At 43.9% G+C, this 25,764-nt stretch overlaps 1 protein-coding gene across 1 annotated transcript; it reads right to left on the reverse strand.

The window, feature by feature from the left end:
• Positions 1-11,973: 11,973 nt before the first annotated feature.
• Positions 11,974-18,595, reverse strand: RSPH1 (radial spoke head component 1). The gene is made up of 9 exons (XM_063150375.1): positions 18,531-18,595; positions 18,088-18,201; positions 17,878-17,983; positions 16,779-16,869; positions 16,408-16,543; positions 16,042-16,113; positions 14,417-14,585; positions 13,904-13,999; positions 11,974-12,158 (listed from the first exon to the last, which is right to left on the reverse strand). The coding sequence occupies exons 1-9, from the start codon at positions 18,585-18,587 to the stop codon at positions 12,136-12,138; spliced, it is 864 nt and encodes a 287-aa protein (XP_063006445.1). The 5' UTR covers positions 18,588-18,595; the 3' UTR covers positions 11,974-12,135.
• Positions 18,596-25,764: the final 7,169 nt, after the last annotated feature.

Here is a 25,764-nt window from a genome sequence, read left to right on the forward strand (position 1 = left end):
GTTTGGGGTTTTTTTCGTTTTGTTTATTTGTTTGGTTTGGTTTTTTAATGCAACTTCTAAAATTAGTTGTTGCTTTACTCCATTGCAGTTTCCTTCCACTGGATACATTTTATTACAAAGTTATATGCTTCAATAGATGCTTTTAGTAGTGCCTTGAGAATCTAAATGTTTTCTTTGTATCTTAAAATGTGAGAACATAAATTCTTTTGATGAAGACCTGCAGGGAGGCTAATCTATGGTGACCCCTTGTGGGAAAACAACTTCAGATTTATATGGCTAAATAAAGTCTGGTGTGATTGAGGGATGAGGAGGAAAAGCAGCAATTTTTTTAAACAATAATGCCTCTTCCATACCCTGAAAGGATATGAACATCAAAAATTGTATTGTTTGGGACTACTTTTAGGCAGAGGAGCTTGGAAAAACGCTTGAGACAAATTCTTCAAAAAAGCGAGATAAAGCATGCCATGAATGTTCTGATCCTGATTTTTCCAAAGCTTTTTTTCCTTGTGCCAGCATTAATACTGGTTCAAGGAATATGAATGATTCTGCTGAGTCAGAGAAACAGATATTTCTATTCTTTGCACAATTTTAAGTCACAGGTCAGGAATAACAGTTGAGTGGAGTTTTTTACTCCTTTTTTACTTACTGGGGATCTCCAAAATGAACAAGTCCTGTTCTCAGGAGCAACCCGTAACACACTAGAGATTTGCAGATGTTCTCAGCTTTCCCTGATTGTATTCCAAGCAGGAGGCTTTTTATTTTTTTCAGGAATACCACTGGAGGTCACTCATGTACTAACAAACAGTGCTGCAGGGGAAAAAGGTAATTTAAACTACCCAAGAATGAACTCGACTTGAAGATTATGTTAAAATGGAGGTGAATTTGGAATTATGTTGGGCAGATATTCCTCACACTTACAGTAGACTATGACAAAAGTAGCAAGTAAACTAATTATCCTAATTTTCTTATAAAAAGACTAATCCCCTCCCCACAACATTAGCAGGCCAAGGTAGCTTTGATCTAGCTACAGTAATAATGAAAATGCATCACAAATCTTCATCAAAAGTAGCAAAAATTAGGAAAATAGAACTAATCTAAAAATGCTCCCTGGGGTAAGCATTGGGGGACATCAGTGTGACAAAAAAATTGAAAAAAAAAATTTAAGATAGGAGAAGAAAGACTGCATGGGAATTTTATCACTATGTTATTTCTGACAGCAGAAAAAATTGCAAGGAAGAAGTAATAACCTCTATTTCATGTGACCGGTTTCCCTATCTCCACTTGCTCTTAATCCATTTTTATCACTAACTTTCAAACTTTCAGATACATTTTGTTGGAATTCTGAGTTGTAGAGAAATGGAAATTGTTAAAATGTTTTTCTTCATTCTGCTAAAAATTTAATATTGATTTCTTGCTCTGAAGTGAAGAACTAGAAAATGTAATTCCTGTTTCAGGAATATCATTACAATATCTCAGCCTAATGGGCCCAACCTTGTTGTTTCACTTCAGAAGCAGAAAAAAACCTGCTACTGGCTGGTAACTCTCTACCTCAGGCTCCAGGCCCATTAATATTGATACCAAAATTCCCACAGTATGAGAGAGCAAATTAAAACCAGACAGGTATACATAATAATAAAGGTATTGCTTACAAATTAACAGGGAAAAAAATTTCCAGAGCAGCTTTATTCACCTGCACAAAGAGAGAAAACCATCTGTCAGTGGAATTTCGTGCTTGTACAACACTTTGTATAGCTCTGCCTTGCTCTGAACTTTTAATTTACTATTATGTCTTTCCATTTGATTCTGGCAGCTTCTAGGAGGGTTCTGCAGCTGCTGTGTCCCACCAGCCACTTTCTGATTGACAGGTTTTTTGTTTCAAAAAGCTGCATTAAAAATAAAAAGGCTTTTTTGATTTTTGATTTCAAAAAGCTGCATTAGCTGCATGTTAAGTAATTATCTGCCTGCTGATAGGGACCACTGGGCTTTGGCTGCTCTGTAAGGATTCCTCTTCCACTGGGAGATGGGAGCAGAGCAAGCAGAGCTGTTGGTAATTTGTGTGGGTGCTGGGGAATGGCAGAAACTCTCCTCCAAGCAGTGGCAACTGTGCGACACCAAGGGTGATGAAACACTGGGGCTGATCTCCAGCACCCTGGAACAATTTCCCTTGGCACCATGCTGGTGACAGCCTAGATGTGGCCACATCTCTCTTCACAGAGAGAAGCAGGCACAACTTCTCAAGGACTTGTCCTGGGAAATGCAGTGAGAGACCTCAGAGAAGGAGAGAAAACAATTCTTATCTCTACTTGCTGCACCTCTTGTTTTGCACATGTGGAATGTGCTATGGAAATTGTTTGCCTGAAGGGATTTGGTAATTGGATTCTGGGGATGGTTGTTTATATTAATTAACCAATCACTCAAAGCTGTGCCTGACTGTCAGGAGACAGTCACAGGTTTTCCTTGAATATAATATCTTTTAGTATCTCTTTAGTATAGTTATAATATAGTATTAATGGAATGCAGTATAGTTTTAATAAAGCAATTGTTCAGCATTGTGAAGCAATGGAGTCAGATGCCAATCATTCCCTGCATTCAATACCCAGACAGGGTTTGGGCAGGGGCACGTTGTGTCTGAGTCTCTCCCAGCTCTGGGCTCCTTCCCTCGGGGAGCTGTGTGCTGGTCCTGGTGTCACATCCAAGGAATTGCAGGAGGAGAGGTGCAGATTACTCTCTTTGAAGAAGGGAAAATGGAATATCAGCTGGAATTCTACAGAGGTGAGAGCCTGAACCTGGGATGGAGGGATGGCAGGGGCTGGGCTGGGTGGAGCAGAGGAGGAGGACACCCTTGAGTGAAGTTGCTGAAGTTCACAATTTCTGACAGCAGCAGCAATGTTCCTTGTCCCTGCCCAGACCTGAGTGCACAGTGTGCCAGTGTCAGGGCTGTGTGTGAGCCTGCAGGACACTGCTGGGAGCTTTGGGTGTACTGGAGGTGTGGGAATGTCCAGAGCTGCTGTTGGTGATGGCACCAGAGAGCCCTGGGGAAGGACTGAAGGACAAACAAACGAAGCAGAATCACAGGCTTCACAAGCAGAATTTTAATTAAGCCCCTAGCAGTCAGCAAATCAGTTTGCACATCTGACAGCTTTACATCACTGTCTGGAGAATTGCATGAAATTGCAGATATTTACATGGCAATTGCTCTGGTCAGGAGTTCAGGGTTTTGGGTTGTTTCAAAAAATCAATGACCTTGTACAGAAAGCAGGAAATGTAAATGTGCTCCTGCCCTGAAAGATTCAACTATTCCATGTAATCATATCCAGTAGCTGGATGGGGTGGTCATATCAGCAGTTAACTTAAGAGTGAAGCCCCAAAACAGATAGCCTTCAAGAAATAATGAGTTAAAACATAGAATGTGAGGCATTTGAAGAAAGCATAGCATTTAGGAAACACATAGAGCAATGAATCAGCTAAAGCATGGAACACAGTGACAGGAAAGAGAGATAGGGATAGGGGAACTGATGGGCTAAGCATGTTCAGAGCCAACAATGTCAAACTGACTCTAAGAACTTTGCCAAGCCATGGGGACCAAGCCAAGTACACCGGGAATTGGCCAAATTAGGAAAGGGGTTCAAAGGTTCAAGGAGGAAGACTCATCAGGAGACCCCAGCCCATGATGAAGGCAACCGGAACGACCACCAAGATGATCCTCAAAAGAGGTGTCCCCACCACGCTCCGCCTACACCATGCCTCATATGAATATTCATGCAAAGATATGATTATGTATATGATCTGATGTAATCCTATATCCAAAACTGTATAAAAGGCTTGCCTTTGTTACGAGAAACTCAGAAATCCATTTTGGGATTTCTCCGACGCGTCGCAATAAAATACCTCCTGCTTATTTGACTTAAGCTGAGTCTCTTAGGCAGTTATTCTTGCCTTTTGGGGCAAAATTCGGCATCAAGAGCATCCTCAACAGAGATAGCAGAGGTTCTAATATCATCTAAAATCATCTGTCCCAGCAATGGGTGGGAGGATGGCAGGAAGGGAAAGGAGAAAGGGAGGAATTTTTGCTTTGCTCTGTAGTGCTGCCCCTCAGGATCACAGCAATAAGGGCAGCCACAGGACCATGTGCCCTCTCCATAGCTGAGCTGGGTCGATGTTTGGTTGTGAAAAAGAAAGCCCACCTGGTTTTCTCAGTTGGGATTTTTATCTGTAAATCTGACATCCTGAGCTTTCAGAGTAATGGACGTTCTAGAGATGATGAAGAGAAAGCAAAGTTTATAACATCTCTCATATGCCAATGCAATTGCATCAAAATCTCTTTATCCAAAAGTGGCATTTCTTTACCTGAAGTGACCATACTTCTGAGACATCTGATAGAGAATATTGTGCATTACCAGAGTGAGAGGCTGCTCTTGCCTACCCTAGTAGGAAAATGACTCCAACAAATGATTGTTTAAGGAACCAAGGGACACCTCCAAACCAGCTGCCCTTGTCCCTGTGGGGGAACTCAGCTTGCCAGGTGCTCCCTGGAACACCACACAGCTGGGCCCAGCAGCCCCAGGAGGTTCCCCGAACACCTGGACCACAACTCCTCGGTGCAGGGGCTCGGGGGCAGCTGGCAGAGGCGCCCTCTGGGATCTGGTGCTCGTTCCCAGAGGGGCTCTCGTGGCTGCTGGGGATTGTCTGGGCCACAGCGACCGCGCAGCCGCCGAGTTTCAGATCTCTGCTGCTCTGCCCGCGCCCGGCTGGCTCCGAGATGGGCCGGGCACAGCTGAGCCTGCCTGGAAAAGCAGCAGCTTTTATCCATGTGGCCATGGCAAAGCTGCTGTGCCAAAGGGATCCTTTCACCTGTGTGCAAGAAGCCAATCCCCACACAGAGTTCAGCTATTTCCTTTATTTACAGTTCTGCACAGGAGGAGCTGCTGGGTGGCAAATCCACAAAGGCAGCACAGCAACTATCAAAACTTTTCACTATTTATACATTTTAGTGAACAAAGGCATTCATGTTCATTGGCTACCAGTTATATGGCTCTCTTATTAAATACATATAATATTTTTGTTAAAATTATTTTCATTTTTTATAGCATCATATCTAGATATTTAGATGTTACATTTGTATTATATGGAACTCTAATGTTCTAGATCATGTATTACATTTTTGACATCTTACAATATTCAAAATATATTATTTCTCAATATTTATTATATATAGACATTATAACTGTTAAATATTATACAATATTTATATTTGTATTTTATAATGGTATTTTGTTTCTGTATGTATTAAATACTGATGCAATCTTTTATCTTATTATTGAATAATATTCATTTACAATAACTTAATAATTAATATTAGTATCTTGGCATTAATATGTCAGTATTGATACTTTTCTTCTACTGGTTTAAAGATTCCCTTGCTTTTTATGCTAACGACTCTTTGTGCTCAGTCTGTCTCTTCTTTTTTCTCGCTGGGTTTCTGGTGTCACTGGGCCAGGACTTGGTGGTCGCCATGCCCCTATGCCAGGAGTACCTTTTTCCCAGCTGGAGCTGATTTCAGCACAGTTGCTGGGTTGGCTTGATGAGTTTTGTCCTTATCTGGGAAGTTGTGCCAAATGTCCTTGTGGTTGTCACTCTGCATCCTTGGTGTCCCCTCTGAGCAGGAGCTCCTTCTCCCCAGGCTTTGTGCCCCTGCCCTTGATCTGACATGGCTGGTGTCTCTCAAGCCCTAAGCCTCAGCCAGGCCATTTTCCCGACGAGGCGCAATGTCCCTGAGCCCTGGAACATGACAGGCAGCCCGTGTGGCACCGGGCAGGCTCTGGGCCTGCGGGGCCGGGCCTGGCGCTGGCAGCGGGCACTGATTGTCCGGCTGTGCCCTCAGGCAGGGCCAGCAGAGCAGCGCCCGCAGCGCCCGCCTGAGGCGGGACGGGCGTTTCTTGGGGGGAGCCGGCTGCTCCCTGAGGGCCTGGGCTCCCCCCTGGGGAGCTGGGGGGCTGCTGGGGCTGTGCAGGGCAGGGCCCCGGCTCTGTGCCCCTGCTGCCTTCACCTGCTCTGCCAAAGCAGGAGAAGCTGCTGCCTTGGCAGAGTCCTCGGGGTCCTGCAGGAACTGTGCGTACTTGGGGTTGATCCAAATGGTGGTGATGGTGATCTCTTCCGCATCTTTCTGCAACTCCCCTATGTTTCTCCTGTATCCCCTTTGGGACAGCTCTGGGTCATGTCTGACTTCCTCTTTGTACAGCTCTTGGTCAGTGGAGCCTTCCCAATAGGAAGACTCACGGTATTTCTCATATTCCCACTGGTAAAGATTTTGGGTATTTTCATTTTGCCATTGAGAAGGCTTCTTGTGTCCCTCATACTCCCAAGGGAGCAGTTCGTGGACTCTCACATCTCCCCACTGGGAATGCTTCTTGTATCTATCATATTCCCATTCATGGAGCTTTTGGACATCCTCATTTCCCCATTGGGAAGGCTCATGGTATCTTTCATATTCCGACTGGTCCAGCATTTGGACATTCTCATTTCCCCATCGAGAAGGCTCCTGGTATCTCTCATATTCCAACTGGTCCACCTCTTGGACACTCTCATTTTCCCATTGAGAATGCTCCTTGTGTCCCTCATATTCCCAAGGGAACCGTTTATGGACTCTCATGTCTTCCCAGTGGGAAGGTTCCTGGTATCTCTCATATTCCACCTGGTCCAGCTCTTGGACATTCTCATTTCCCCATCGGGAAGGCTCCTTGTGTACCGCATATTCCCAAGGGAACAGTCCTTGGACCCTCACATCTCTCCACTGGGGCAGGCCCTGGTATCTCTCATATTCCCACTGCTCTAGCTCCTGGCCCCTCTCCTTTCCCCACTGGACCAGTTCCCGGCCCATGTAGGGTTTCCTCTCTCTCTCCCTCCTGGCCAAGTCCCATTCCACAGTCTGTGGCCTTGGCAGCTCTGAACCCCCTACTGCCCCATGCCCCTGCTCCCTGAGGGCTTCCAGCCATCCGTGGCGGCGGCTGGAGGGCCACCAGGTCCTGTGTGGGGCACGACCCTGCCTCTCTGCCCTGGCTGTGGGGGAAGGAGGCGACCGCCTTGACACAGTCGCCAGCCCGGCCCTGGCTCCTGGGCCTCTGCCTCCGGCCTCATGCCAGATCTCTCTGTCTCTTCTCCCTCCATGGCTGGCCATCACCTGGGGTTTTATGTGCCGGCCCCGCTGCTCCGTGGCAGGGGAGGAGTTGGGGTTCACCTCCTCTGTGAGCAGCTCTGTCGTGCTCTGCCACAGAGGCTCTCAGGGGAGCTGCTGCCTCCTGGCAGAGTGGCTCTGCTGGGACTGGGCACCCCAGGGCTCTGCGCCCTTCAGACACCCTTCAGACACCCCTCAGACACCCCTCTGGCACCCTTCAGACACCCCTCAGATATCCCTCAGACACCTCTCAGACATCCCTCAGACACTCTTAGGCACCCCTCAGACACCCCTCAGACACTCCTCAGACACCCTCAGACATCCCTCAGACACTCTTAGGCACCCCTCAGACATCCCTCAGACACCCTCAGACACCCCTCTGGCAGGGTGGGGCTCTGCCGTGTCACAAAGGCCTCCGGGTGCCACTGTGTCCTGCATCACCACAGGCCCTGTCACCACACACCTGTGTCACAAATGGCCACACCCCACATCCAGCACAGAGCAGCCACAGATTTGGCACGTGTAGCCCGTGATGTGCCCAGGCCCCTGTGAGGGGAACTTTCCTTAGGGACACTGGGCCAGCAGAGGCCTTCAGAGGCCTTCAGTGGCCTGCCAAAGACACCAGTGTCCAATTCAGAGTTTTTGTCAGTTTTCATACAACAAAGGGTTTCCCCTTCTCTCAGTGTTAGTGTGTGATGCTGTTTGCACACTAAGCAACAACTGCAGAGTTTTGTGAACAGCCCCTCACATCTTTTCATCAATAAAGAACCTGTGGGCACTGGGCATAGTAAAGAACCCTGCTAGTGTCACCTCTGGGCACAGGGGTTTGGCTACCAATGGGCCTGGCTTTCTCCTCCAAAAAAGAAAGATCACAGAATCTCTGTGTACAGGAGGCCGAGGCCTATTCACCCGGCTTGTGGCAGAATAACAAAGCCCAGTGAATAAAATTGCAGTGCTGCCCCTCAATACCCAGCAACTGCAGGAAGGCACCCCTTGGGGCTCTTGTATCAGCCTGTGGGAGCACTTACAGAGATCACCAGACCTTCCCTTCCCCTGCCCTGTGTCTTCTTGAAGGGTGAATGCAAGCTGCCCTTTTCTTCCTTCTGCCTGCTCTCCTGAGAATGTCAAAGTAACTGAAAGGAGAAGTAAGCCTGTTCCATGTTTCATTGTGTCCACAGCCTGCAACGTCAATTCAGAACTAAGGACTTTCTGTAAACTGTGCTGCATGATTGTTGTTATCCAGAGGAGGTTTGTGATAAAGGGAGAAAATGCATAATAATCCAAAGTTTCAGATTTCTTTATTTCTGTCTCATTCCTTTTCAGGAAGTTCCACTTTGGATTTCAGAGTGCCACCTTCTCAGCTTAGTGCTACTTGCATCCTTTCTCTTCTTTCATTGTTTGTCTGCTCTGCTTCTTTCATACTGTCTGTCTTTACTTGTGGCACCTCCCAGCCAAAGACCCTCGCCTGATTTTTTTTTCCCAATCCACGTGCTAAAAGAACCCTTGATTAAGTTATGAAACCTGTTCATGCAATGTCATTGCAAGATCTTGCTCCACTTGGCTTGCAGCCCCTTCAGAGCTTTGCGTTAAAGGGCAGGAACATCTTTTCCTTGCTGGAAACTGGAATTCCAGACCATTGCATGGACCACAGAGGGGAATTCCCGAGGCTCTCGGGGTGCTGGCTCTGCCTCTCGAGGGAGCTGTGCAGGTGACAAGGTCCCAAAGCCACATGGGCTCCCAGAGCAGACAGCAAAGCAATGTTCTTTGCTGGACATTCTCAAGCACATTCCCAGCTCAAAGCAGAGGCAAGAAGAAGAGGGAAGAGAGGAGCTGACAGAATCCCGGAATGCTGGCAGATGGAAGGGACCCTGAGCAGGTGTTACAAACCCATGAGGGAGAGAGGCCTCTGCCCAAATGCAGGTGCAAAGGAGGCCATATGAAGACAATATTTAACATGGAGCTTATTTATCAAGAAAGGGGAGGAAGAGAGGTAGAAAGAGATAGCAAAAGGGTCTCACAGAGAAAGAGACAGTGAGAGACAGAGAGAAGAGAATACTATCAGCTGGAACCAGATGATATTTAAGGCCCTCCCCTTCATTCTGTGATTCAAGAAGGTGTGGATTTTTTTATTATTATTATTATTATTTGCTACTACTACAATTTCATCATCTTCATCTTACTACTCTTATTCTTATTTACTATTACTAGTATCTTTTTTTCTTTCTTAGTACTTGTTCTTCTCATTGTTTTTCTTATTCTCTCTTACAAATTACTACTACTAATAATTCTTATCTTATTATTCTTAATCTTGTTCTTCTTATAACTCTTAATCAACTTATCCTTATTATTTTTGTTATTCTTATTATTTTAATTACTATTTAGTCCTCTTAATCCTCTTCTTTTTCTTTACTACTACAATGATTTCTTCATCTTGTTATTCTTATTCAACTTTTTTTGTTATTCTTTTTCTTCTTGTAATTATTATAATTTACTACCAATATTTCTTAATCCTCTTATTCCTCTTAATCTTACTCTTATTCATATTCCTATTCTTATTTTCTTGGGTTTTTTTTTTTATGGGGGAGGGGTTTTGTGTGGTGATGTTTTGTTTATTGGGGGGATTTTTGGTGGTTTTAGGGTTGTTTTTTTTTTTGTTTTTTTGTGGGTTTTCTTTTCTTACTGCTACTACTTCTTAAGCCAAACTTTCATTGTTTTGGCTCTCTGTCCCTGCCTCTGGCACCTGCTACTCAAAGGAGGGAGAAGCCCTGTGCTCAACCCAGGCCTCTGAGGGACAGGCCCTGGGAGCCCATTTTCTGCAAAAACTCCATCTTTGTTCCCCGTCTTCTTCACTCAGCTCAAAGAAACCCAGTTTGTGCCATGTCCTTCTCCTGCAGCAAGGGCTTGATCCCATCGCTGCGGACACCCATGTGTTCTCAGTTGTCTGAGCAAGCTCTTTGTCACCATCATTGTCCCAACTGGACTGCACACAGGCTCTGCTACCATTGCCTTGGGACAGCTCCTCTCCAGCAGAGTCTTCCCCTCTGGAAAGCTCTTGACCAACAGAGTCCTCCCAGTCAGATTCTTCTGGGGAGCTTCTGAGAGCTCCTTGGGACAGGCCCTGCTCCTTGCATTCTTCCCCTTGGAAAATTCTTGGTAGCTGAGGGCTTCTCCCTGGGACAGCTCCTGCTCTCCTCATCCCAGCTGGAGAGCTCTCCACACTTACTGACATCTCCTTGGGAGAGCTCTCGCTCAAGAGACTCTTCCCATCAGAGATCTCTTGGTAGCTCCTAACATCTAGGGGATTGGGAAAGCTCATGATCCATGTCAGATTCCTGCTCTTCCTCCACACTGACAAAGCCCCCTCCTCCTCAGTCCCTGACAGGGGCAGGACTGAGCCATGCACTGCCCTCACCAAGTGCCCACTGAGGGCCTGGTGTTCGGCCAGCTGGGCAAGGGGCTGTGGGGCTGGGAATTGGGGTTCCCTTTGTCCTCTTCCATCTCTGTCGTGCTCTAGCACAGACATCCCAGGAGCTGCTTCCTCCTGAGAGAGGCCCCAGGGCTCTTGCATGGCTTCCCCAATGGCACAAACAGTGGATCCAGCCCTCCCTCAGCACGCTGGCAGGGGATGGGAAGCTGAGCAGAGCAGGTGAATTGCTGCCTTTGCCACCTCTTGTACCTCAGCAGCGATAGGAGCACGGTGCTCCTGCTTGGGCTTTAATCACCATGGCTCCCTCTTTGAGCAACAAAGTAAGAGTGTGTTTTCCAACAGGTTTGAGAATCTGATGAGGAAAAACTTGGTATCTTGGAGGACGGCAAGAACTGCTTACACTAAGGAGTTAAGTTCAGGGTTGCTACATAAATGGAGCAGGGTGATGGTAGCAAGATATCCATCATGAAGATAAAACAACTCAAAAGGGAGCCTGTCTTAGACTGTGTGTATAAAACTGGGAAAAGGAGGAACTAGGAACTGCTTCAGATGCAGAACAGTGACATCCTTGGGAAAACTGGAACAAAGTGGGACAGCTCACAGAACCAGAGCTCTCCAATGAATGAAGGGCTCCTCAATAAAGACAGAGATCTAAAATTTGGAGGAGAGTTTTTCTCCATGTGAAGAAGCTGCTTGAATGCATGAAACTATTCTGTATATGAACAACATTTTGGTAAGAGCTTGTGGATCACCGATGATCATTATGATGATGGGGCAGAGTGCTGATCAGCTGTTTCAATACCTTTGAAACAGCTTAAGGAAGGCACATGGTAAAGAAGGATCTTGGGACTGAGTTGCAATACACCAAAATCAAACCAAACCAAACTAAACAAGTAGTATACAGAAAGCAGAAGGAAAACCAGCATAAAGAGGAAGAATTTAAAAACATTGCACCAGTGTGTTAGGATAAAAAAATCCAGTTGGAGTTCCAACTGGCAAGGGAAGGTTTAGGGCAACAAGAAGAGCTTCTACAGATGCAAGGACAAGAACAAAATCAACAAGGAAAACATAGGCCTGGAATTGTGCCCTAGTGACAGGAAAAATGGAGAGAGCTGGGAAGTCCAGTACTGCCTTTGTCTTCACCAGCAAGACCCCCAAGTCTCTGTGCCCAGAGGCAGGGCTCAAGAAACACAGCAACCACCAGGAGTAGAAGAGTAAGTTGTGTGGACACAGCTTCATGGCTTCATGAATCCAGAATAATTCCACACTGGATTTGACACCTCATTACTGGCTACATGGAATAAAGGAAGTTGCTGTGAGAATCTGAGAGTATAAAAGGTCCAAAGATACACATTCCAGACAGAACACTGACAGAAATGTTTATTCAAAGCACCTAGAAATGTTTATTCAAAACATCTTAACACAACCTTTTACAAATAAAAATATTGCAGGCTTACCAAACCAAACAATCTACTTTAAAATTTCAATTTTGGGGTCTTTTCCTTTAGTTACACCCAAATCCTCTGATTCCTCTGGTTCATCCTCCAAAATCAGTAATTTCTGTGGAGTAGAAGGAAAGACAGGGCATAGAGATGCATTTTATTATAAAACACTGGAAAGTAATCCCAGTAATCTAAAACATAAGTCTAGAACTCTGCTGTCCACCTCAGTCCTCCTCACCCACTGCCTTTCAATGCCAGTAGTTGAATTGAAGTTGTTTACATTGTTTGACAGCTGGCACACAGACTCAGTACACCCACACCGACTGCCAGCCAGCCCATATGTAACTGAACAGCCAAAAATGCCTCCTGGTTAGATGATATCATAAAGAATGCAGAACAAAAAAAGAAGGAATGTCTGTGTGGAAAAAGAATTACTAGGGATTACTAGGCTGCAAAGAAAACAGATTTTCTTATATCTGCTCTTCACAGGACGCATATTTTCTTCAAATCATTCCCTCTTCCTATAACTTAATCTTGCTAAACCTAAAGACAAGGGGAACAATATGTTGCCTCATTAATTGTGGATGGAGACCTATGCTGAAAAATGTTGAAAATCATCCAACTCCTTGATTTTGGAAATAAAGAGTTGGAAGGAATTTTGAATCTATCACTTTGCTGTGTTTTCAAGCATTGGCATCTGCCTCTGTGCCATATCTGACAGACACCTGGGCTCATTTGTTCACAAAAACACTCTAGGAAAGCCACTGGGAAAACCAGAACTGCTTTCTTGTGGTGGGCCAGAAAATTTATTAGAATCAAGTTCAGTCCAAATGGTTATTTGAGTCCAAGGGTCTTTGAGACAAACCAGGCTCAATGCACTTTTGCCAAACCCAAAGCAGAGCTATAACCTGCTGAGATTTCTGATGGATTTGACCCAAGCCCAGGGACCCTGTAAGATGTCAGTCCCACACACCAGGTCAGCCAGCTGCCTGTCCTGCCCTCAAGCTGGAAAGCACCTTCAGAGCTGAAAATGAAAAGCAAATAAACTGAAAACTACAAGGGCTGACCTAAATGTTTAGTGTATACCTCCAGGCATTTTCATATGGTTTAAGGTATTTTCTAATCCATAAAGACAGTGGTTGGCTTGGATTTATTGTAAAATGGACTGATTACAAATAGATAAATTCATCTGATATTTTCATATCAGATAGGCAAGCTTGCAAATTTTAAGAATAAATACAAATAACACAATTGGTTGGAGGCTTTTAAGCTAAATATGAGTAAACATGGATGCAACCCTGTTGCTGCTTGTAACTGTGTATTTAAAACAGGTTTTTGAACTGCCTGGAAGAAAATCTGAGCACCTGAATTTCAAATCTCCTTGGTTTGTAGGAGAAACAAACCAAACAAAGACTATTCAAACCAGAATGTATAACAACACCAAAAAGTTCTTTCTTCATATTTGTTTTGCCTGCTTTTGAACTACACTTGGGAGAATTAAGGATACACAGTTGTATTCATGAGAGAAAAGTGAAGTGCTGAAAATTCCTGAACTTCTCAGGATCTGACATATTTTGTCTCATTTTTGGTAAAAAAACCACAGTTTTGAAATTAAATCTCTTACAAATTCAGCTCTGCAAGTGCTGTCAAGTGTATATGCACAGAAGTGTCACTTTTAATTTGTTCTATTGCAGCATATGAATTTAACTTCTCATAGTTTACTTCTCCAGAGGACTGCCCTCCTTATAAAAGGCAGAGATGCCCATGGTCTCCTAACAGCAGCATGGCTTCAGCTGATTGACATCCACAATATCAAACCCTGACTGCTAATTAAAGAATGAGCACACGAGCCCCATTTCTCACCTTGATCCTCCTGATCTTGATTTACTTCTTCCTCTCTCTTTTCCTCACCTTCCTCTCCTGCATCACCTTCTGGGTGATCCCCACCCTCCTCAGCATCTGAAATATAAGAAATTAGAAATATCAAAGAAAACCAGTTTTACAAATTTGCATTCAGCCTTTGTTTCCATGTAATAGCTCCTAAGTCCTACTGAAGGCTGCAGTTGTTGTTCACATGAGAAATCCCACAAAATCTTATCTTTATAACCAAGTTTGTATAATAAGCCATGATATAGAGTCAAATAACTCACAGGCTTCCCAAGACAGTTGTATCTCATGCTATGTGAAATAAAACACATACATACATACTGTGCAGTTTATGAATGGACTTGGAAGTTCCAAATAGTCAATACATGGAAAATCACAGGAAAAACAAAACAAAACACAAAAACCTTTTCACATCACTTGATATTAAACCCCTAAAACAATGGTCATCATAGTCAAAACATGGAGTTTCCAGATGTTTCCAGAACAAACCTAGAGCTGATGGAATTTCCCCCTCTTCAGCTTCTCCACCTTCACCTTCCTTGGGGACTAGCAGCTCCTCATCATCGGGAGACCAGGGTGTTAATTTGGTAATTTCTGATGCTTTCCATATTGGTTCAAGAGGTAAAGGTGGTTCATCCTCATCTTCTTCCTCTTTTTCCTAGAAGAGAATTCATGAAATCCAGGATTTCATCCTACAGACAGTAACTAAGATGATGGGTTAGTCTACTAAAACCTCCTTATCTGGAATCAAAATGGCAATGAAAGTATTTACAGGTGGAGGAACTTCAGCAGCTGCAAATCTTGGACAAGAACTACCAAGTTCTTGAGCCCTGATGAAATCAGTTGGCTGTTAATGATGATTGCTACCTGATGCTCTGCCTGGTAGATGCTGCACTGTCTGTCTCACACAGAAACAGAATGAAAAACCAGCTGTTTCTACCTCAATCTTTGCCTAAGGAAGACATTTGAAAACACCTAGGAAGGAAGAAGGTTGTGCACAGAGCTTATGGCTTTGAAATGTGAAAATATTTTTAAAATTTAAAAAATAATGTTTTTCCTACAAATATGAAGGAGTCAATAATTGAATCACTGTCTGTATTATTAGGTAATATCTTCTCTCTTTTTTTTTAATGGGCTTTGTTCTGTTATTACTTCAACTAAAGCAAAAGGGCAAAATTTAATCTTACTTCAGTGACAGCATTGTCCCCTGCTTTAAAAACTCATCTAAGAATTCCCAGCTGAACTAAGGAAACACACATTACTCTGGATACTCCTATGAATCTGACACCTAATTTGAGGATCTCTTGCTTCCAGCCAGAAAAACAGCAAAACAGTCTCCAAGCTTTGCAAGTCTCTATCACAATTGATAGGATTTTGATGATTATTATTTTATCCTTCAGAATGATTGCTGCATCACAGTTTTCAGAGTGTGTAACAGGAACTGATGTGTCAGACAACAGAGGTAGCAAACTCTAAGCTAAACTGTGGAAATTTTTTTAAAAATCAGTTACATTAAAATGTATTTCCTACTTCTGTAGCTATTTTTGCACCATATCAAACAGATATGTTTCAAAACATTCATGAATAAAGAAGGGAAAACAGACTTTGATCCCTTCCGACAATTATTAGAAGCTGTGGACATTAAGCTCCCAACATGACCAGAACAACAATAGGATATTTTTCCCAAACATGACCCTGCTGGAAATTACCATTTGTATGCAAAGCACCAAGCAGTTCAGAAACACAAAAAAATACTGCTCATTGTTTTCTGGTGTTGAGAAGAAAATGCAATAGAGGCTAAATGTGTATACAAATATCTCTATATTCCTCTGTGATTTGAAGCTTCAAACGTTTTGAAAATGTCCTGATTCTTTTTAAGCAGAAAGGATTCATGTCTGCAAACAGTACAAAATCACACCTTGTACTTTTCAAAGCTTACACAGTAGAAACCATTAAAAAAACAAAATGAAACCTCATTTAGCACCTAGGAACGCATGAGTTTCCACCCTTTTTGACTCAAATGATCTACTTTCACATCACTGTCTGAAAGGCATTTTATATATTCCTCAACAACAGATTTGATTTACTGAGTGCTCTTGCACTGTTTCTTTTACCTGCACTGGTTGTATGTATTCACCATGCTGCTCACATCCAATATCAAAGATGAATTTGCCACGACCTAAAGGCTGCATAAAACCACAAAAACATCAGGAGAACTGAACAGCTAATCCATTCTAAGCACAGAAATGTAAAATATCCTTTACTAGAAATTCCATACAATAGTCAGTAACACTACATTTGGAAAGCAACATCGCAAAGAAATTTGGCATTGTGTTTATAGAATAATTCAGTTTCACGTGTTACACTAATGGTAGAGGAAATACAACAAAAGATCAGAAGCCTAGCTTACTATTTTGAGTGGAAATAGGTCATTTTAAGGCAATTCCATGCTAACTGTTCAGAATAGAAAGCACACTTACCTTTCCATTGAGAAACCTGCCCTTAAATCTGTGGTTTAGGTGGATAAGTTCAGCTGGTCCATTCTGGATTCCATTTACCCAACAACCAACATACTTAGATCCTGTCTCTTTATAGACATATGTGCCTTGCCCATGCCTAGGGAGAAAATAATAATTTTGTTTTATGCCAGGGAATATTAAGAATTTAGGCTGTTGTTATAATTAAGATATTAAGACTGTATTAATTAAGCAGCTGAAACTACTCAAGCTGGACTAAATTGCCAAGGTCACCCCTGGACCTCATTTGCTGCAGTCAGACATGCTCTGAAAATAATGTTTGCATTTTAATGCCATTGGGTGACCTGAAACATCCCTGTGAGAAGGAAACAAACCTCTTGTTGTTAGCCCATTCTCCAGTATAGGTGTCTCCATTTGCATACAGATATTCTCCATAGCCCTGTCTCTGGTCATGCACCCAGTCTCCTTCAAGGACAAAATGATAAAAGCAGTGTGAGACTGGTTTATTTCCCTGTGGCCAGTTTGTAACATTATCATACAAGTATTAGAGAAAGAAAAGAAAGCTATGGCACGGCTGGGATTCCTCACTATTCCTTACACCACTCCTTACTCTAAAGTAGAATCCCTTGCTCTTTTTTCATCAGTCTGTTCCTCTCCACATGTATTTATGCTGCTGCCTGACCTCTCTTTCCATTTTCCCATAATTACCTGCCTTCATTATCACTCTCTATTACCATTATGAGCACATAACAACCCAATCCTATCTTTGAATTGGGAAATGTATTACAGTTGCATTAGATAATGTGACATTTCCACATGAATTTAAAGAGGAGCGACTTTAATTTGACTAATTTATTGAAGTTGTCCTGTCAGTATTGGGGCACATATATTCAGAGGGATGCTAGATGGTTTCTATCTTAATTATTCTTCAAATGCAACTTAAAATAAATTTAAAAAAACCCAAACAAACAAAAAAACCCAACTCAGAGCATATGTTCCTGCAAGGCAAGATTGGGCTGCTCTTTTTGCTCTCAGCTTTTAGCCCTCACAATGTGGATGTCTTTTCTTTCCTAGCTTTGAAATTAGGGGGGAAATATTGTCCTTTGAATCTTAACTGATAAATTCTGATTGTTTCAGGTACTCTCCAGCAAGCAGGGGAATTCTAACTTTCATTACTTCTTCAAACTTCAGGTGTCCCAATCCCTAAAAATAGGCTTTATTAAAAAGCCTATTTTTTAAACGATAAACCTAATAAACGTCCTAACATAAATCCCCACAAATAAACCCCAAGCTTCTCAGAACTGTTACTAAAAAGGGAACAAGAGGAAAATATTTTGTAGCAATATATTTTGGAAAATATCTTGTATCTACTTAAAACATTCTCCACTCTTTTCATTTGTGGAGGGAGGAGGAGTGAGGTCGAATGTGTCCTTTTGGCTACAGAAATCCCTGCAATTGTGTTCATTGCTTTACCTGCATATTTCGATCCATCTGGATAAAAAAAGACACCTTTGCCATGCTTTTTGTTCTGAAGGTAGTCCCCAGTGTAGAGAGCACCGTTTTTAAACCTGTATGTCCCCTGGAACACATTTGGCACAGATGAAACACCCATCATTTCTCGCCCTTGTTTCAATACAGAGCCCAGCTGCAGGAGCAGAGCCACAGCCAGGCTCGGTGCCTTACATTCCCACTCCTCAGACCGTGCTCGTACTGCCCCTCGTAGGTGTCACCATTGGGCAGCCGCGCCTTGCCGAACCCGTGCCGCCGCCCTTCGCCATCGCGATCGCCCTCGTACTCCTGCCAAACGGGAGGGAGAGGGTTAAAGGGCTGGGGCCGCCACAATCCAACCCATCAGAGGGACACAGGTGTCTGAGGAAAGCTGCTCCAGTCCGGCTCCAGACCCCGGCACCCCCAGCCTTCTTGGCACAGAGCTGCAGAGCGCGGGCGCGTTGTTCCAGACCCGCGTTAGAAGCCGGGAGGTGGCACAGTCGTGCCCGGGGCTGCCCTCGGCAGCGCTGCCCGGCCCGGCGGGCACTGAGCGGGGCTGTTTCCTTTTCGTTTCCCTTTCATTTCCCTTTCCTTTCCCTTTCCCCTTCCCTTCCCCGCTCCCCCCGGGCCCCGCGGACCCCGATGTCTTTCTCGGCCTCCCCGGACTCGGCGTCCTCGGAGCCCAGGTCCGACATGGCCGCGGCGTCGCCGTCGCTGTGACAACGGAGCGAGCGCGGCCCCTCAGCGGGGCCTGCCCGGGCACCCCGACCCGAGCGCCGGGAAATACAAATAAACCCTCCGAGCTGCTTGCTGGAAAGGCGGCATTCGCTGAGAAAAATGCATGCATTTTATCATTGGCTTTTCGCAAAGATTAAAGTGAATATTGTATTGTTGTGTTAGAAAGTAATGCAGTATTCATTCTCTTAAGTACTGTGTTAAATATAGCTTTAAGTTATAAAAAATGTTAAAATAGAAACTGTGCTATGTAGGATACTTTTTTTAAAGAAAGGACTCGCAGCGAGATAGTAGCCACAGGACACCTGAATCTTTCAGAGAAAGAGAATTTATTGCTCCATTATCAGAAGAACCAAACTTCTTACCGCCTCGAAGGCGCTGTCAGGATTCAGAGGAAGAAGCTGAGGATGGCCAGACAGAATCCTGTGTTTGAATGGAATTTATGCATCATGTATGACGTGTATGAATATGCAACAGGCTGTTGCTTTTAAGGGTTAATCCTCTGTTAATGTGTGTTCTTTTTCGGGCTCATGCTGCCCAGAAAAAGGTACCCGGATGTCCGTAACTCTTTGTGTCTATTGTCTCACATTGTCCTAATTCAATTTGTCCAAATTATTATTACTCTAATGATATTACCATTTTAATAATCATTTTATTACTATTAAACTTTAAAAATTTTAGAAACAAGTGATTGGCGTTTTTCACATTCATGATTCAGCGTTGAAGGAACACAGGGATGGCTCCCTGCAACATGCATGACAGCCATCAAAACCCTTATCTATTTATACATTTCAGCAAAGAGATTAATTTAATTAGCTTACAATTCACAGAGTTTTCTTCATTAATTAGGATTCTGTCTTCTATTTGTTATTGATTTCTCGCTTCTCATGCTAATTAGTCTGTGTTTTTCAGTCTTTGTATTATCTTTTTCCCAGATAGGGCATTTCTGCTTTATGTAATGTGGTTTATAAATTCTGTTCAGTTGTCAACAATAAATTTCCCTCTCAGGCTCTGCTAACTTCCTCCTCCAGATCTGAGATCAAAAACCATGTCAAACCCTAAACTCTTAATTGGTTTTTCTAACACATGGACATCACCCAGAGTTTGCCCATCAACTGTTAATTGTTTCACAGATTAAAGATCTTCTCAGCATTTCCCCCCCACTGCTGCCCAGGCTCCTTTTAAAACAGTGCTGGACTTTGTTCAGTTCCCAGCATCAGGATGAGGAGCAGCTGCCATGAAATAAAACACAAGAAATTCTTCCTCAACATGGGGAAGAATTTATTTACATGGAGGGTGGCAGAGCTCTGGAACAGCTGCCCAGGGAGGACACAGAGTTCCCTTTCTGGAGGACACAGAGTTCCCTCTCTGGGGACATTCCAAACCCACCTGGATGTGCTCTGTCTCACTGCTCTGGGTGACCCTACCTTGGCAGGAATGGACTGGTGATCTCCAGAGGTCACTGCAACCTTGCCTTGGTGACCCAGGTGACCCTGCCTTGGCAGGAATGGACTGGGTGATCTCCTGAGGTCACTCCAACCCTCTGCTTCTTCCCCTCAGCTTTTCCCAGCCAGTGCCTTGTGTGTGTTGAAACTGGTGACATCTGGGATGTGACCTGAGACCCCCTCAGCCTTCTGAGAGCTCCCAATAGCTCAGCTGGTCCGGCTTGAAAACAACATTTTAGATTTTAAACCCATTCCTCCACCTAGATTATTTCATTTTGGGGTGGGTTTATTGATGTGTAGAAATACCAGTCCACTTTTTGTTTTCTCTCATACAGGAGTCAGGCAAATCACCTCACCATCTCTTTGCACAGTGATTTAATGGCCAAGGATTCACAAGAGGAGCCAGGCAAGGATATGCTGGGTGAAAAGCAGTGAGCTAGACAGGCACTGGGCAGAGCAGGTGATGATTCTGAGGTAGACAGGATTGGCAAGTGACTGGAAAATGGGTGGAGGTCACCTTATGCCCTAAATCAAAGCTCCACCACCCAAACCAGAAGAAAAACAGGGTCATCACTCTACAAAGATACACCATATTCAGGTGGGTTTCTTCCTTCCATAGGCAGGAATCTAAATAGCCAATATTTAAATAATGTATGAATAGTAATAAAGTGTCACTTCTGTGGCAAGTCTCTTTTTACTTCAGTTGGGTAAAGATGAAAAAGGAAGAGACTGTTCCTAAATACCTCTGTGTTCACAGGAACCCTTCCAGCTTCTGAGTTAACATCAGTTACTCATTTGAGAGCACTTTGCCTTTGAAGCAGTTAAGAATGCTGAAATGAAATTTTGTTAGCTGGCAGAGCATTATACATTTATTGACTCCAAACTGTATGCTTATTTCTCTTTCCTGCACACTGCCAGCATTTGACTAGGGAAGCCTAATTTGCATAATGTACTGTTAATAAGCAATTGCAGAATATGCAAACCACTGCTCTGCTCACCTCCTGCAGAGCTGACACGAGGGCACATCTTGGTGATGCCTCTGTTTCTCCCTTGCACCTAAGATTGACTTAAATTCTTTTAGCTATGATAAGGCAATGTCTCTAATTATAAAAGTGCTCGCTTGGTCTGTCATGGCACATTAATTCTAAGCAGACACTGAGGCTCAGGGTGACAAGGGAATTAATGTTTGGAATGCATAGGGAGGTGCTGCCTGCTAAACTCGAGGACAAAAATAACCAGACGTGTCTTTTGCCCTGGAAGGTGACGTGGCTCAGGGAACAGCTGTGACACAAACAGGAAGCAGTGACAAGACACCAGTGACAAGACATCAGAGCCAGTCCCCTGGATGACCACTAATAATGATCATTAACTGCTCTTGCTTATTGTTTCAGAGCTCCGAAGAAGGAAAAGGGTCTGAAGCAGCTCAGTTTTCTTGAGAAGCAGCTAAGAACTCTTTCTTTATAGAATTTAAGCTGCTCAGCACCCAGAAGTGACAGATAGAATAAATATTTTTACAACAGGATCATTTTACTTAAATGAGGGAGGCATAATTTAAAGTTTTCTATACCTAGAAACTGTCTTGTGAGGACAGCTACAGCTTATATATAATTAATGACAAGAAGGATTTATTTTGTAGTTTCTTGTCTTCTAGTTGAATTTGGATGCATTTCAATGTCAGATTAAAGTTAAGCCCCAGGTATGTCACTGCTTAAAGGAGGTCTGCTATCATCCTTATTTTCCTATTCTTTTCCCTTTTCTGTCAAAGGACCAATACTCCTAAGGTCCTGCTGATCTTGTATACAAATTCCATTTGTCCCAAGTGCCGAGAGGGTAATTTGTGCTGATCAGCTGCTCTGCCCTTGCTGCTGGCTGAGCTGCCAGCACTGCCAGGCACCCTGGCAGGGACAGCAGAAGCTGCCACAGCTCTGAGTGACCCTGAGGAAGCTCCTGGCTTGAGTTTGACAGGAGACCCACAGGGAGCCAGAGCTGCACTAAAACCCAAAGCCATTGCTACCAGAGGTGCTTAAAAACAGAGGGAAGGAACAACAACACAGGGAAGGTAAAGGCTGCTGGAATGAAGATGTCAGAAGGTGCCTCCTGTGGGTGAGGACAGTCCTGGATGTCCTTTTATCCTGCCTTGCAGGTCCTCACTTTGATTTTAATTTCCTCTTTTGATTTTTCAGTTCTTCTGCAGAGAGAAATGGCCAAAAAGCACTTTTAAGGCCAGTTATGTTCTTGTTTCTCCTTGGACTTTATTCTCTCTTAGGAGGGGGACACTTTTTCAGTTCAGGGATTTTGCAGGGGAAATGCTGCTGTGCCAGGCCTGTGAAACAGCCTGAACACTTCCCTCCAGCACTGATCAAGCTCTGAAAACACACAATGAACACCCAAAACCACAGGACTGTTTGTTGACATCTGTGTTTCAACCAGTGTCTGTCCCGTTCTCGGCTGTTTTTGATGGCCTGGAAAGGCTCGGGATGGCCTTGGGCAGCCCGCGCTCCAAAGGACGAGAAGAGTCTTCAGGTTTTTTCTCGGTCTTCAGTGTTTATTAGTTTTTATCTACAAGATTTTCTCTCGGCCTGACAGAGGTTTGCACAGCAGCCAGCCATGAGCACACTGCGAGCCCCTGGGGCGGTCACTTATATTTATACCCAAAACTACGTATAAGATATTTACCTATTTTCCCCAATACCTTTCACCCTTATTGACAAGTGCACTTTTAGTAAGAACCAATCCCAAAGTGCCACCACCACCACAGAAGATGGAGGCCAAGAAGAAGAAGAAGAAGAAGAACAGGACACGCCCCAATTCCTCCATCTTACTTCACTAGACCCCCCTGTACCAAAATTCTAAAACCTGTGTTTCACACTACAATTAACCTATCCCTTCACCATTCACCCCCGTGAGATCCTGCCATCCTCATACAGGTGTTGCTTCCTGTGCAGGATCAAAGTCCAGCCACCAGACACTTCTGGCAACATTCCAGGACCACCGAGCCCCCCAAGGGTTATCTCGGTGTCTCTGCACATCAGGACTGATGTGCTGACATCCCACAAGTGTCCTGCTTCAAAGGGGTGATAAAAATCCAGCAGGGTGCACACACAGCCTCTGATGTGGCAAAGGCAGGATGCTGCTTCATTCCCACTCAGTGCATTTGGGAATTCCTGCCCTCAGGAGCTCACTGATATCTGTCCCTGTCCCACCATGCATCCTCCTTCCAGGGACAGTGCCTCCTGAGCCAGCTTTTCTCCACCCTGCCAGCAGTGGGGCTCTGGGAGCTGCCTTTTCATCCGCTGACACCAAAATTAAGAGGATGAGTGGAGATAATTTGCCTGATTCACAGGTTGATTTCCTCACTTCTCACACTGCTCAACCACTCCTTTCATTTCATTTCCTTTCGGGAAAGGAAAGGGAATCTTGCGACCCCGGAAAGAAAGGCTTACAAACACTCTGGAAAGGAGATAGGATCAAATGAAATGCAATTGAAAAAAACCCAGAAAATCGGCAGATTTAGTGTCTTCAAAAAATGGTCTGTGAGGAAGTGAGTTGCAGTGAAAAGGACCAAAACATGCCCAAACGAAGCTCACAGAAGTTGCAAAAGCAGGGGAAAAAGTCGAGGTGGAAGACACAACTGGGAGGGGAAGATATGAGGGACATGCTATGGATAGTCCAAAAAAGAATAAAACATTTTCACAAAGTCAAAGCCATGCAAAGGCATGGCATGCCATCAAGTGCAGGGACATGCACCAAAGATTCCCCTATTGGTCCCCATTGAAATCGCAAGATTCCCTTTCCCTTCCCGAAAGGAAATTTCATTTCCTTTTTTCTCCTCCAATTGCTGTTCCTTTGATGGTATCTCCTTTCCAGAGTGTTTGTAAGTCCTTCTTTTCTGTTTTGGCCTTCAGTGGGGATCAATTTGGGCAAGCTTTGGTGCATGTCCCTGCACTTGATGGCATATGGCCTGCCTTTTTATGGGCTTGACTCTGGGAAATTGGTTCTTTTTTTTTTTTAATTATCCATGCCATGTCCCTGATATCTTCCCCTCCAAGTTGTGTCTTCCTCCTTGACTTTTCCCCCTGCTTTTGCAACTTCTGTGAGCTTCGTTTGGGCATGTTTTGGTCCTTTGCACTGCAACTCACTCCCTCACAGACCATTTTTTGAAGACACTAAATCTGCCGATTTTCTGGGTTTTTTTTCAATTGCATTTCATTTGATCCTATCTCCTTTCCAGAGTGTTTGTAAGCCTTTCTTTTCGGGGTCGCAAGATTGTCTTTCCCTTCCCGAAAGGAAATTTCATTTCCTTTTGGGAAGGGAAAGGGAATCTTGCGATTTCAATGGGGACCAATAGGGGAATCTTTGGTGCATGTCCCTGCATTTGATGGCATGCCATGCCTTTGCATGGCTATAACTTTGCAAAAATGTATTTTTCTTTTTTGGACTATCCATAGCATGTCCCTCATATCTTCCCCTCCAAGCTGAGTCTTCCTCCTTGACTTTTTCCCCTGCTTTTGCAGCATCTGCGAGATTAGTTTTGGCCTGTTTTGGTCCTTTGCACTGCACTGGATAGAATCCCCGTCCATTTCCTTGTAGTCACAAAATTTCCAAAATTTTTTTTTTTCTCCTCCAATTGCTGTTCCTTTGATGGTATCTCCTTTCCAGAGTGTTTGTAAGTGCTTCTTTTCTGTTTTGGCCTTCAGCGGGGATCAATTTGGGCAAACTTTGGTGCACGTCCCTGCACTTGATGGCATGCCATGCCTTTGCATGGCTTTGACTTTGCAAAAATGTTTTTTTCTTTTTTGGACTATCCATAGCATGTCCCTCATATCTTCCCCTCCAAGCTGAGTCTTCCTCCTTGACTTTTTCCCCTGCTTTTGCAGCATCTGCGAGCTTAGTTTTGGCATGTTTGATCTTTTGCACTGCCCTGGATAGAATCCCGGTCCATTTCCTCCTATGTGAGTTCGTGTGTTTTTTTTTTTTTTTTTTAACCATGTAGATTTCCTTTTATCTCCGCCCGACCTCTGGCCCCTCTGCTAGGTTGTTGTGCAACCAGCAGCCCCAGCTCCTACTGCTGCCTCTCTCTGTATTTCACTTATTTTATGGCTTCTGGCAGTTGTGGCCCAGGCTGGCATAGCAGAGACAGCAGCTCTGCCAAGTGTGGCAGCCAGCAGCTTCCACTGATGCGAGGGGATTGGATTACAGGAAACATTTATTTGAATGGGAGATGCAGTTTCCACTTTAAGTATGAAAAATATCAGGCTTTTCTAAGGCTATTTGTCTCATGCTTTTTGCAACCTGCTTGTAACAGAATAAGGTACTCATGCAAGGTTAAATTCTTTAAGGAGTTAAAAAAGGGCCAAGGCAACAGTAATTTTTTTAAAATGAGGATTTCACATGATGATTAATAGTTTTGTGATAATTTGGCATGCCTAACCATGTATACAGATGCACTGTGAAGGTCTGACCTTTTCTGCTGTAGGAAGACAAAACCTTTTTCTTGTGTCTTATTTTCTTTTTTTAAAATTTTTTTGTGTCTGTGCGCCAGTCTGAATAGACAGTGCCTGGGTTCCTTCTGGTGCTGGTGCAGAAATGCAGCCACTCCATTCATGAAAATCATCTCCTCAGAAGGTAAGATTGTGATAATTAAGAGCAGTGCATTAACTTTCCAAGTAGGACATTTGTAGCATTTGGAGAA

This window comes from Melospiza melodia, chromosome 2, assembly GCF_035770615.1.
Source record: "Melospiza melodia melodia isolate bMelMel2 chromosome 2, bMelMel2.pri, whole genome shotgun sequence".
NCBI lineage: Eukaryota > Metazoa > Chordata > Aves > Passeriformes > Passerellidae > Melospiza > Melospiza melodia.